This window comes from Mus musculus, chromosome 2 (assembly GCF_000001635.26).
Source record: "Mus musculus strain C57BL/6J chromosome 2, GRCm38.p6 C57BL/6J".
NCBI lineage: Eukaryota > Metazoa > Chordata > Mammalia > Rodentia > Muridae > Mus > Mus musculus.
The window spans coordinates 34615032-34628064 of NC_000068.7; the positions used below are offsets into that span (position 1 = coordinate 34615032).

Here is a 13033-nt window from a genome sequence, read left to right on the forward strand (position 1 = left end):
TGTTGGTGGCGCACCTTTAACCCCAGCACTCAGGAGGCAGAGGCAGAGGGATTTCTGAGTTCCAGGTCAGAGTGAGTTCCAAGACAGCCAGGGCTGAACTTATCTCAAACAAAACAACAAAACCCTCAAATTTCAGTAAACCACATGAAAACATGAAGACAGCAGAGCCGCCTATGGGTGCCCCCGCAGTTGCTGAGGTTATGTAAGATGTGGGGGTTTCCTTTGACTTCTGAATTGTTAGCAAGTTCAATGTTTTTATAAGTCTTGTAATTGAAAAGAAATGAAATATATTTCAGTTCATTTTGGTGTTCTGGTCAAGTGTGCCACCGGGATTTTAGGTATAGATGGTTGTGGTTCATGCCAGGCATGAACCTGTTGGTGCTGACAGGTGTGTCGGCAGACTGTCTCTGCCTCCCTCCCTCCCTCCAGGAGCACTTCCCTCCACAGCAGGGTCTAGTAGCTATCCCATCTTCAGACAGTGGCTGCTTTGTTTTAGTGAAAATGAATAGAGAAGACAGATTACAACAGAAAGGCTCCACGCCTCCACTTCTGACATTTAGGTTGTAATTAGCCCTCTTATGGCTCTATTCCATCTTCTCTGGTTTACTTTAAAAATATGTGAATGTAGAGACATATCTACATATGCAGACTTTCATTTCAGTATTCAGAAGCTGATGTAACAGCCTCAATGGCTCCCCTGAGCATGTGACCAATGCCTAGGTTCCACATTTGCCCCATTATGCTGCGTTTTATTCCTGTGGCCCTGTAAAAGCAAGTCAGCTCAGAGAAACCCAACTAAAAACAATACCTTAAAAACAATGAGTGTTACCCAGATAACAGTTCCATGGAGTTGTAAGAATCACCCCCACTGAGCCCCTCCTCCATAGAGGTGTTACTAGCTAGAATCCTGACTCTGTGATCGATCCTGTGCTGAGACCACAGGTGCCTGGGCTGCTGGTGACAGCGTCTCCCAGCATCCTAAGGCTGGGATTGCAGCCCATGTCTGACTCTAGGGCACCTATCTTCTGTAGTGGCTCTGTCCTCTGTCCTGCCTTATTTCTCAAGTGGAACATAATACCTTGAACTAACTGAATACTAGATTTCTATGAGAACTGGTGGTTTTCTTTGGATTTTAAAGGATGACCTACCACCTGGTTCCTAAGACCTAAGCCTCCCTCTGTCATTTGGTGCCGTTTGATCCCTTGCTCAAGGTGAGCCTTGAGATGCTATGGCAACAAGGGATGCGAGAACAGACTTCTTAGTCCAGGCTCTGATGCCTGTGGTGAAAGTTCCCAATGTAGCATAAGCTATTCATGCCTTATTGGCAGGTTCATGTCAGTTAATGTGCCACACTTAGGATACACAGGCTTGGAACTAGATGGTGTTATCAAATGTAAATTATGTGTGTTCACTGATGTCCAAGCCTACCCACCATGGCCTTCTTTTTTTTTTTAAGATTTATTTATTTTTATTATATGTAAGTACACTGTAGCTGTCTTCAGACACTCCAGAAGAGGGCGTCAGATCTCGTTACGGATGGTTGTGACCCACCATGTGGTTGCTGAGATTTGAACTCAGGACCTTCGGAAGAGCAGTCGGTGCTCTTACCCACTGAGCATCTCACCAGCCCCCCCCCCCTTTTTTTTTTTTTTGGTTTGTTTGTTTTTGAGACAGGGTTTCTCTGTATAGTTCTGGCTGTCCTGGAACTCACTTTGTAGACCAGGCTGGCCTTGAACTCAGAAATCCGCCTGCCTCTGCATCTCAAGTGCTGGGATTAAAGGCGTGCTCCACCACACCCAGCTCACCATGGCCTTCTCTTAAGTCAGCATTCTTTCTGCCCCTCTTTAGCTCAGTGCCACGTGGACAGACCACTATGTCAACTGGTTTCTCTGCCCCTGGGACCTAGGGACCCTAAATACAACTCCTCTATGTATGTTCCTGCCGTTTCAGACCTACTAGTTCTTCATCATTTGGCACACCCAGGCATTACCAGTTCCTCCTGTCTGCACACCAGGAATTTGGTCTACTCTGGCACCCTCTACAACCAGTTTGTTGGCACTGTGTACCTTCCTTGTCTAGCATCCTTTGTCCTCCATAAAACTGCCCCTAAGGGCTCTTCCCTGTACCTGACAAGTCCCCTCACCTCGGTATCTTTATGGCAACATCTGTAGCTAGGACAACACACATCACACTTAATCCTTGTTCCCTTTCCTACTCTGCCCCAACCTGTTCTCTGGCAGAATCTGGGCCAGCAAAGCCCAGAGGCTGGAGTGAGAGACCTCTAGGCAAAACCCCTTGGGAGGCAACTCATCCCCTAGGCCCGTAGTCTAACATAGGTAAGAACATGGCTACTGTCCTTGCCCTTGCTTGTACCCCAGGCTCTGGTCCATCGCTGCCTGCCATAGCTATCCATCAGCCTTAGCCCAGTTGCAGATGGTTAGCTGAAGTCCGAGATTGCTCAAGAGCACACAGGGCTTTGGTTAGGGCCATCTCTAGAGGTTCCCTCAATGGAATGACTGCTTTCACTGCTAGTGGCAAGCAGTCAGGCCCAGGAGAGTGGGTCCTTCATCATTCCCATCTGCCTCCCCCTAAGTCTGGCACTGAAGCAAGAACTGAGGACAGGCAAGGAACACACATACTCCAAGAATAGCAAAAAGCAGTGTGGGGATGCAGGGGTCGCAGTGATCCTCTGGCCTTTGAGATTTGGCTAACAGTGACTTGTGTTTATACCCAGCTCCGTGCAGATGAGCCTCAGGCTTCCTCTCTGTGTCCACCACAGTGGACAAGTTCCGTGTGTCAGGGCTTCTCTCCCAGACTCTCGGGCCTGTGCACACTGCACATCACATGTGCTGAGTGGGTTTGACTCTGCCAAATCTACAGGACACTTTGCAAGATGTCTCAGCTTCTCAAGCAAACCACAGCACCTGCATCTTGAGGGTTTGTCAGTGACAGGTGGAAGCAGGTGGTGTAGATGGTACATGAGGTTACTTAACAGAGTGGTCAGTGAACCCCGAAGCTTCAGGTCTGCAGGCCTCCCTAAGACCTTCTGGTCCTTCCTAGCCCTAGGCCATGATGTCTGTGTCATGGCCAGGTGTCCACACAAGGCCTCCTGGGGAATGTCTCTGTGTGTCCTTCACGGACAGCCCTGTGTCCTTCATAGATAGCTCTGCTTGGTCACAGCATGGCCAACAAATGTCTCTGCATTGTTCTTCCACAAGATGACATCACTGAGACTCTAGTGTTGAGTGAGGGAGAGCATTGAAAATTCACTTCCCTATCAGAAACAAGCAATTTATATGATAACAGACTGATTAGTTCCCAGTCAAGAATTCTAACGTTTTAGAGCCACAATTTTAAATCAAGCTTAATTTGTCAACTGACTGAAAGTGAGAATTTTTTTTTTTTAGGAATTATTAGTAATTTTTCTTAATATAGGATTTATAGTCCCAATTAGTATCTTGTAATGATGTTTCCAGGATAAAATACCAGCAGCTCAACTTTTCTGGCCACAAATGTACAACATATATCAGTTTATTTTTGGAGATCTGAAAAATTAGCTACTGTAAATAAAGTCCCCAGAAGATTTCTCCGGGAAGGAGGGGAATTTACAGTAATGTGGGTGACATATTATTAATTAGTAATGTGGCCAGCCACTGCTTCAATTAAAAGGACAATGGATGAGGAAGCCTAATAGGTGTGTGTGGCCTGGTGAAGCTGAGAAGAAGGGCCTTTAGGCTGGGGGCTGCAGGCCTCTGGTGTCTACCTTGAGCTCTTGGTCTAGACAGGACTCTGTGAGCAGGACCACATTCTCAGGGGACCTTTGGCTGCCATTATTGGAAACCAGCTTCAACACAATTGAAGAAAAATTAAGACCTTGGAAGGGCCCTGAGTCTCTCAGGTGCCAAGATCTGGCATATGTAGATCAACTGGGAATCTCCCCCAGGGCTGAGGCCAGGGACCCCAAAAATACTCCTTTTAGCTTGTCCTTGTGAAGGTTACACATATTGACATTTCTTGCTCTATTTAGAATTGGGGACCTGTGACATGTGTGCCATCAAGTACAGACATGATTATAGACACAGCTTCAGGCAGGCAAAACAAGAAACAGGTCTGACAGCCACGTTCAGTGGGTGGCCACACAGGAAGTGCATCTGAGAGAGCTTTCCCATACAGGTCATAGTGATAGGGGCAGGAAAGAGCCCACATAAATCTGGTGGGACCGGCAAGAGCACCATAGGCTGGGCGTGGGGTGGCGTGAGGGTGGACCAAGCAAGTCCAAGAAGTGAAGTCAGTAATGAAGGGAGAGGAAGGAGTGGGAAGAATTGAGTGCAGGCCAGTGGCATTTCAAGGCGATGTGTGTGCTGTCTGCAGGGCAGCACTCACTGCCAGCCGCTGCTTCCTAGCCTTTAGGGGAAGCCTCCGTGCAGTGACCAAACCAGGCCAGCTGTTGCTCATGCTCTGTCCTGCTGCTAGCTCCTTTCAGTTTGAGCGCAGTTACTTTACTTGCAGAGTAATAACTGGGGGTGATCAGCCTTCTGCTCTCAGGATACCAGTGCCTCCGTACTGACCCTGTGGCGGCGGCACTGTTAGGAAGGCAAGCCCTCCTGAGGCGCTCCCCTCAGCGTTGTGCAGAGGGGACCTGCACTGTGAGTCTTCACTGCCTGCCTTAGACCAGCCTGTGATGAGAAACCCAGCCACCCCAGGGGACATTGCTATCCAGCCTCCATGTGCTCTTGCTCAAGTCTGGATCAGGGAGGACACTCAGGGCATCTCACCCTCCATGGTGATTCACTGGACCCTCCCCTCTCTCCAGGTCACGCGGTGTTTAAGCTCACGTATCTAAGCAGCCATGACTACAAGCACCTGTACTTCGAGTCCGACGCAGCCACAGTCAGTGAGATCGTGCTCAAGGTGAGTTCAGTGTGGCCTCTGACCCAGAAGTAGGAGGGTGGGTTATATCTGGGCTAGTCTCAGGTCAGGGCCACACCTGCCTCGGCCAAAGCAGGACTGTCAGCTTCCCTCCAGCCCCCAAAGGCCTAGCTCTTCTCTGCTTTTTTCTTGTCGTGCACCATTTATTTTCCCCAACCACTGTCAGGAGTCCCTTGAGGCTCCAGAGCCAGCTGGAGACAATAGTTTTGAATCGTTCAAGGTGATTTTCCCAGCCTGTTTGAAGCATGCCAACTGGGGCTATCCTGGGATGAAGCTTAACACACACACACACACACACACACACACACACACCAGATACCTTCCCTGTGCTAAGTTAGCATTCCGGCTGCCTCAGCATGGCTATTCTGCCTCTTGAGAGCTCTCCCTTGTCAGGGGAGACAGAACAAAATAGACATTACACCAGTATGCTGACAGTCCCAGAGATGCTGTGTGAGTTTGTAAAGGGTAAGTTGCTGACATTACCCTGGGTGAACAGGCAGATTTACAGCAACCCAAAAAGGGGCCACATAGTAAGCTGGGTATCTGAGACCTAGCATCCAGGCTAGGATGCACCTCATGGGTTTGTTGATTTAGGAGCTTAGGGCAGGGCCTGGGGATGACCTCCTTCTCTGAAGCACTAGGTGCCACCCAGACCATTGGTCTCTGTGGTACAACCTGACCAGGACTCCTTTAAACCAATGTCCCCTTCCTAGGGCAAGTCCTACACTGTCAGAGGAAGTAGAAGCAGCAGCGCTGAGGGGTAAGAGGGAAGCCGTGCCCTACCCTGGGCTGGATGACCCTGGCCAGTCACCTTACACCCCGGGCTTCAGTTTCCCTACGTAAGGCAGTGATCAAAGTAGTTGCATGGCCCCTTTCGGAAAGCGGCTGCCCGGGTGTAAATAAACCAGATGAATACACCAGCCCCTCTGGGTCATTCTCTCCTGGGAGAAGCAGTCAGGTGGTAGTGACAGGAGCTGAGCTACCCTAGAAAGGGAACTCGGCCAGGATGGTGACTCTGATAAGCTGGCCGAAGCAGCGCTTGATGGTAGGTGGGTGTGGCAGATTCTGGAATGTGTAGCCAGTAGCCAAGGCTCCCTGGCTTTATAGGAAGACTGTAGTTCAAACACCACATGGCCACCAGGAAATCACCCTGGAAGACAGTTAAAGAGGAGAAAGAGCATAGGCAGGCATGGAATTTCCCAGGCCACACTGAGCAGAGTTCCCCAGAGACCAGCATGAGGACCGTGCCCACTCTACACCACAGATCTCCAGGGAGCCAAGAGTTACTTAGCGGAACCTCACAAGGCAGTCCAAGGAGCAAGTCCCAGGTATTTGCAGAGTGGGTAAAAATATCCCAGTCTCCCCCTCCTGGACTTATTTTTATAGCCAGCATTAAAATATTCAAGATGTGAGAAGGATTCTAGTAAAATTATAATCTTGTGTTTGACATCAGAATAATTTTCACAACAGCAGATTGATGACAGAAACACAGGTTTATGACTTGAGTATGAGACGGAAGATCAAGTGCAGAGAAATCATTCCAGGACCAAATGCTCCCTCAGAGCACATGCTTTTTGCAACTCCCCCCCGCCCCCGGCCCCCACCTCTAGGCCTGCCTCTTCCCCTGAAATGTCTGTCTCAGGGAAACATCTCAGGGTGTTGGGCGAAATCTCACGCCATCATGCACCTCAGAGGCCTCCGTCCCCGGCCTGCCTGACTCACAGCTAATGGTTAGTGTCCTGACCAAAGGCTGAAGTGCACTTTCCTCTCTTTGAGAAGGTTGTACGTCAGCTTTCTAACATTCCCTCCGTGCCTCAGCCAGGCCAGTGTCAGCTTTGTGCCAGAGCTCAGCTTCCAAGACCCCAGCCCAGCTCCAGAATTTGACAGAAATGTTAAGTTGAGGCTCTGTAGGATCCACCTCAGACTCAAGTAAAAATGAGAGTTTAGATCAAAAATAAATAGAGAAATTAAGACCCAAAGACTGTTGCAGCTTAGCCATCACAGACAGAGGCTTTCTGTAGGATGATGAAGGGGGCCTCAGTAAGGGCATGTCTCACACCCTGTATCCCATCTAACCCTCCCCACTGGCCTGCAGCATAAGGACATCATTGTCCCCATTTTTGAGGTGAGGAGATGGAGGCCCCAGGTCTCAGGGGATGCAGAGCCTCAATGGAGCCCGTGCTGCTTACGGCTGCCGTCCACCTTCCACATATGCTGGCGCACACAGGCCCTCCTTCCACTGGCCTGAGATGAATCTCTGAGGAACTGTTGGGCTCTTCACACCGGGTTCTTCTGTGATTGAGTGATGGAGGCTGTGGCTTTATTGACCATGAAAACTCCCTATATTTTTATGCCTTAAGCTGTAAAGTGCATCGAAAGTAAAACCCTCTATAGTGCATAAAATTGGGCACGTTTTAAGCCACAGCATATTAACCAGCTAATGGCAGACCAAAGGGCGTTTTTATCTTTTGATTATTACATTAATCTTGCATTAAAATTATCTATGTGATTATCACAAAGTACTGAAGATAATAAATTTAGGAAATAGTTGGCTTGTTAAGGACCATTTTAAAATGCTTTTGTCAAATTAAAAGTGCCAAAAATACACTACAAACGCCAGGTCAGCTGAGTGCAAGCACTGTACGTGGCATTTACCAAGCATGAGGACGCCTCCTGCCATCCCCACCAAGTCCACGCCGGCCCAAAGCACCCTTGCCAACCTACATCCTGATTTATGACTCTCAGCTGGTAAGTTGGCAAGGCTGCGGCCGGGTGAGGCGGGCCTTCTGTATCCGCATGCCTGCCTGTACCTCCTACTGTTGAAAGTTTGGAGGGACATTGTCAGAGCCTCAGTCTGCAACTGCCCTGCTCAAGAGCCTCTAGCTGCCTTCTCCAAACCAAGGCTGGGCTTTCTGGTGAGGCTTCGGAACGTGTGAGAGTGAAAGAATTGTGTTTTCACAAAAAGCCAGGCAGGAAAGCCATGTCTGAAGGTCCACAGGTGGCCCAGAAAAGACACACACAGCCAACTGAAGTCAACCCTGACCCCAGTGGCCTCAGCCCTTGCAGTCCTCTGAGCCTCACTTTGCGTACTTGGTCCTGGCTGGTAGGTGCAGCGGACAATAGAGGACACATGCCAGGCTATCAGGAGGCAGAGGATGTGCTGCCTCGCGTGTTTTCCTCGGGAGCTGGCTGGACATGTCTGAGAGTAGGCAGCCCTCTGAGACACCGAAGAGCACAAGCCTAGGGGTGGGTCAGCAGCCCCACTGCTCAGCAACTGAGAAGCCTGCACTGGGCCTCCATCTATATGAACCGAGGGCTTCCTCCTGGCCTGCCAGACTGCACCGTGTCAGAGCAGCTGCTCCCAGGATCCCTTGCCCAAACATGGCCTCCCTTCCACCCCAAGCTCTGCCCTGGGGGAACAGCTGGTGCTGCCAAGTGATGCCGTGTCCTCTTGCTTTCTAGGTTAACTACATCCTGGAATCACGAGCGAGCACTGCCCGAGCTGATTATCTTGCTCAAAAACAAAGAAAACTGAACAGGCGAACAAGCTTCAGCTTCCAGAAGGAGAAGAAATCAGGGCAGCAGTGACACTGGCCTCTAGTCTGGTGCCACAGCCCAGGTGGCCTGCAAGGCCAGGTGGACCGGAGTCCACCAGCATCCTGTAGTGCCGAGACCCGCAGGCACAGGCTGCTGGGCTCTAGGGGAAGGTTTAGAGGTAGGGGTGCGATTGGACTGAAACTTGGCAATGGTTCTAAGTAGCAATGCCCAGGAGCCAGGCCACCTCCTGGAGGGGCTGAGTGCTGCTCAGCCGTGTGTCCTGCCTGGCAGTCCCAGCAAGACTGTACATAGCCATGCCAGACATCTCCTTGCAACTTGATCAAATTTCTTAAAGCAAACAAAGAACAAAAGTGTACATTTCTCTTTCTTTCCTTTTAATAAACAGGTATACTCTTTATCGTGGTTGGTATGATGGACCATTCTTTGGGGTAGAGGATTGACTATATTATCTTCCTTAAAATCTGTTCCCATATTGAACAGGCAGATTACAAAAGCTGTGGTTGGAGCTCTCAGAAGCAATGTTTAGGGCTTAGCCAGTAGTTTAACTGTGCCATTTGTTTAAATAAGTGATTTGCTTTGAGAATAGCATCTTACTAAAGTTAGGAATTGAGGACCTAGCATGTGCCCAGCGTAAGTGCATGCGTGGGTGCGTGCGTGCGTGCGTGCGTGCGTGCGTAGCCTTCTAAGGCCTTCTCAACATGTCAGCGCCTGTGATCTGAGAGACAGGTGCTGGTAATATAGTGTGACAGTGTCTCCAAGTGGTGCTGAGTTCCCAGCCAGGGTCTTCTCTCATCTCCTCATAGCAAGTATGATATGGTCAGCCTGCCTCTCTGACCTATCTCCAATCCTCTTACCGGTGCCTGCTGTGGAGCCAGACGCTGCTGCTGCTGCTGCTGCTGCTGCTGCTGCTGCTGCTGCTGCTGCTGCTGCTGCTGCTGCTGCTGCTGCTGCTGCTATACTGAATCAGGGAGAAGGAGAGCAAGCCCTGGGCAGAAAAGGCAAGGTACCCAGCACCCTGACACCACACCACACCTCTGTCTACACCAGATGCCTCTGCAGACCTCACCATGGTCCCGCCTGTGGCAGCATCCTTGGGCCAGGGCCACAGCCGATATCTTATACGACCTGTGTTTAGGACATTTTTTAAATCATTGTGTCTAAGCATCTCAGAGTCAAGTGTGCTTCTTTGCAAAGGGGTCGACTGAATGAATGCCTCTCTCATTCTGATCTGTTCAGCCAACAGGAGCACCCTTTTCTAATGTCTTCCATTCCTATCTCCCCCCAAAAGAAATATTATTTGTAGCTTGCTCTGTATTTGAATTTTTAGCAATTTTATATTTAGATATCTTTGAAATTGTAAATGACTAATTTGGTCATTAAATCTTGTCACATATTCAATATTAAAATACTAAAATAAAAGTCATAAATACCCTCTTTTGTATATTGCTTTGAATTCCTAAATCCTTGCACACACGGTGCTGAGATGGTGATGTCACAGCAAGTCCCCGGGGGTGACACCCTGGCATTTGATAATGCAGCACACACTGCTGATATGGTGATGTCATAGCAGATCCCTGGGGTGACACCCTGGCACTTGAAAATGCCCAGCCATGCTAAGCTGTACACAAGCCACGTCTAGTCGTCCTTTACTCCCGGGACGCTGGGATCTCTGGCTCTGCTCTCCACAGTTGCTGGCACATGGCTCTCAGCTGGTTAGGTTCTCAGGGGTTTGAGTTGCCTGGTGTCACAGTCCACGGCTGTGATAGGTGGGCGGCGGTGGCCCTCACTCCTTGGGCAGTGGTGAGCCAGCCTGCTGGTTGGTTGCATTTGCCATGAAGACGCTTCCCTAGGACATCTGATCTCAGGGGTGTCAGTACTGTCTAGCCTAATCTCTGAGCCTCAGCCAGCACCTCTGGCTACAGTGCTGTCAAGCCCCATGGTGTCCCTATTGGCCAACGTAGTCATCCTAACTACCTATCACCTACCTGCTGACTGTAAGCCCTCCAACTGGGCATGGTTAGCCAACAATGTGGCGATACTCTGCTGATGTGTCCTTCCCAGCTTATTATTATCCTCATGGAGTCAAAGGCTGGTAGGTAGGCAGCCCCACCGCTCATATCCCTTCTAGCTGCCTTCAGGGGCTCCCCATCTCCTTAGATCCAGGGCTGTAACACATGGGAGTAAGGACCAATAAAGTTATGCAGTCCCTCACCAGAGTGCACTACAATCCCAGCTGTTCCTGGTTGCTGGGCCTTTATGTGAATTACTTGACTCCATTGACCCTCAGTTTCCCCTTTTGTAAAATGAAGGTGAAACTGGTTCCTTTCTAGGGTGCTTGTGAGGGTTCAATATGTTCGCTATTAAGAGTGGACCAAGTCACCTTTAATTCCATCACTTAGGAGGCAGGAGCGGGTGGATCCCTGGGGAGTTCAAGGTTAGCCTGGTCTACAGAGAGAATTCCAGGCCAGCCAAGGCTACGTATTGAGACCCTGTCTCAAAACAGAAAGGGAGATGGAGAGATGGTTCAATAGTTAAGAGGATTGATCACTCTTCCAGAGGACCCAAGGTTCTGTTCTCAGCACTCATATGGTAGCTCACAATTGTCGATGACTCCAGTTTCAGGGGATCTTGTGCCCCCTTCTGATCTCTTTGGATATCAGGCACACCTGTGATGCTCAGACATCCATGTAGACGCAACACCATACACATCAAGGGAAAACATTTTTTTAAGATGTATTTATTTTATATATGTGAGTACATTGTGATGCAGTCTTCAGACACACCCTCTGAAGAGGGCATCAGATCCCACTACAGATGGTTGTGAGCCACCATGTGGTTGCTGGGAATTGAACTCAGGACTTCTAGAAGAGCAGTCAGTGCTCTTAACCATTGAGCCACCTCTCCAGTCCCAAGGAAAAACATTTTTAAACCACCCATCCAAGTACCGCACAAATCATGGCATGCACAAGAGTCACACCACAGGGTGGGCATTAACCACCTTTGGAATTTTTGAGACTATTTTTATCACATTTTGTTCTATGGGTGGCAGGTACACACATGTGGAGGTCAGAGAACAATTTGGAGTTTGTTCTCCTTCAGCCATGAGTCCTATGCTCAAACTCAGGTCATGAGGCTTGGCAGAAAGTGCCTTTACCCTGGGAGCCATCTCATCACCCTGCCTTGGTGATGTCTACCAGTGCCCACCCTGGTCTGAATTTCACAGGCTGTAGGCTCACATTTCTATTTCACAAATCTTGGCCACCCCAAGCCAAGCCCTCCCACACTTTACAGATGAGGAAAGGAAAGCCACTCGTGGTCCTGGCCTGCTTTCCTTCTGTTGGTGTGATAAACACTGACCAAAAGCAGCTTGAGGAAAGAAAGGGTATGTTCATCTGTGAGTTCTAGGCCACAGTGCGTTGTGAGATAACCTGGAGGCAGGAGCTGATGCAGAGGCCAGACTGGCACCCAGGACCACCTACCCAGGAATGGCACCACCCTCAGTGGCCTGGTGCCTTTCACAATTATCAATCAGTGATGTCCCCAAGCTTGCCTGTAATCTGGACTGAGGAGAGCAATTCCTCAGTAGAGAATCCCTCTTCCCAAGTGACCAAACACACGTCCTGTCTATCCACCCATCTGCCCCCAGCCCACTGGCAGGCAGGGAGTGGGCAGCTGGGAGGCCCAAAGCACGAATATCTGTCTCCACCACACTCCTCGGAGAGCTGCAGAGCCCCTCTGGGGAGCGCTGTTTCTTGTGGACCCCCCCCCCATGCCAACAGTGCTCTCAGTGTGACGGGCAGGAGGGCTCCCATCGCAGTGGCTGCCGCTCACTCACCTCCTGATGAGACAAACACATGCTGAGGTCTGGAATCAGAAGTTAATGTGCCCATTTATTCATTTTTCTGACAAGTCACAATAGATTTTTAACTGCCAATGAGTAACCTCCCTAAGGTGCGGTGGCCGTGAGTGGTCATTTCCGCCCAACATCCCCTGCTGGCCGCCTCTCCTGGATCCAGGCCAGTTCTGCTCTCTTGTGCACCCCACCCAGCCTCCTCAAGGTTACCAGGAGATGGCTCCTGCAACGCAGCACACAGGACCCTACAGCCAGGGATCCAGTTGCCTGTAAGGTGGAGGATGCGAGAGGCTAACTTGTAGTGGAGTTCAGGCAAAGGAGGAAAAGAAAAGGCTAAGCTTGCCCCCTTCCCCACCCCCACCCCCGCTGTAGCCCAGGGAGCCAACTGAGGAACCCACAGAGGAAATTAACATCTACCTCCCTGTGCTGTGCTGAGCCCACACCCATGACTCAGCTCTCTGAACCCCTTGTCTGCACAAGCATAGCCACGTCCCACCGTCTGTGAAATGAACACAGTGATGTGCACGGGCCTGGCGTGTGCATTGGGGCACAGGTAAGAGGTAACTGTGCAGCCCAACCACGCACAGAACACACTGGCCACCCCGTCCCACCAGCAGGGCCTCCTCAGTGCAGGGCAGACCCTGTCTGAGCTTTGCCTCCAAGAGCCCCAGCCAGCAGCTGGCCCTGCTCTCT

At 50.1% G+C, this 13033-nt stretch overlaps 1 protein-coding gene across 30 annotated transcripts in view; it reads left to right on the forward strand.

Annotated features, from left to right (window-relative positions):
* Positions 1–9927, forward strand: part of Mapkap1 (mitogen-activated protein kinase associated protein 1) — a 218188-nt gene extending 208261 nt beyond the window's left edge. For 12 of the 30 annotated variants that reach the window (XM_030249988.1, XM_030249984.1, XM_030250001.1 and 9 more), the window contains 2 exons: positions 4814–4911; positions 8392–9918. In XM_030249988.1, coding sequence (XP_030105848.1) covers positions 4814–4911; positions 8392–8517 — 224 coding nt within the window. In that variant the 3' untranslated portion in view covers positions 8518–9918. Of the gene's footprint in view, positions 1–4813; positions 4912–8391 lie in introns of all 30 variants that reach the window. The other 18 variants (XM_030249991.1, XM_006497978.4, XM_006497980.4 and 15 more) reach the window with 3 other exon arrangements.
* The last annotated feature ends 3106 nt before the right edge of the window (positions 9928–13033 follow it).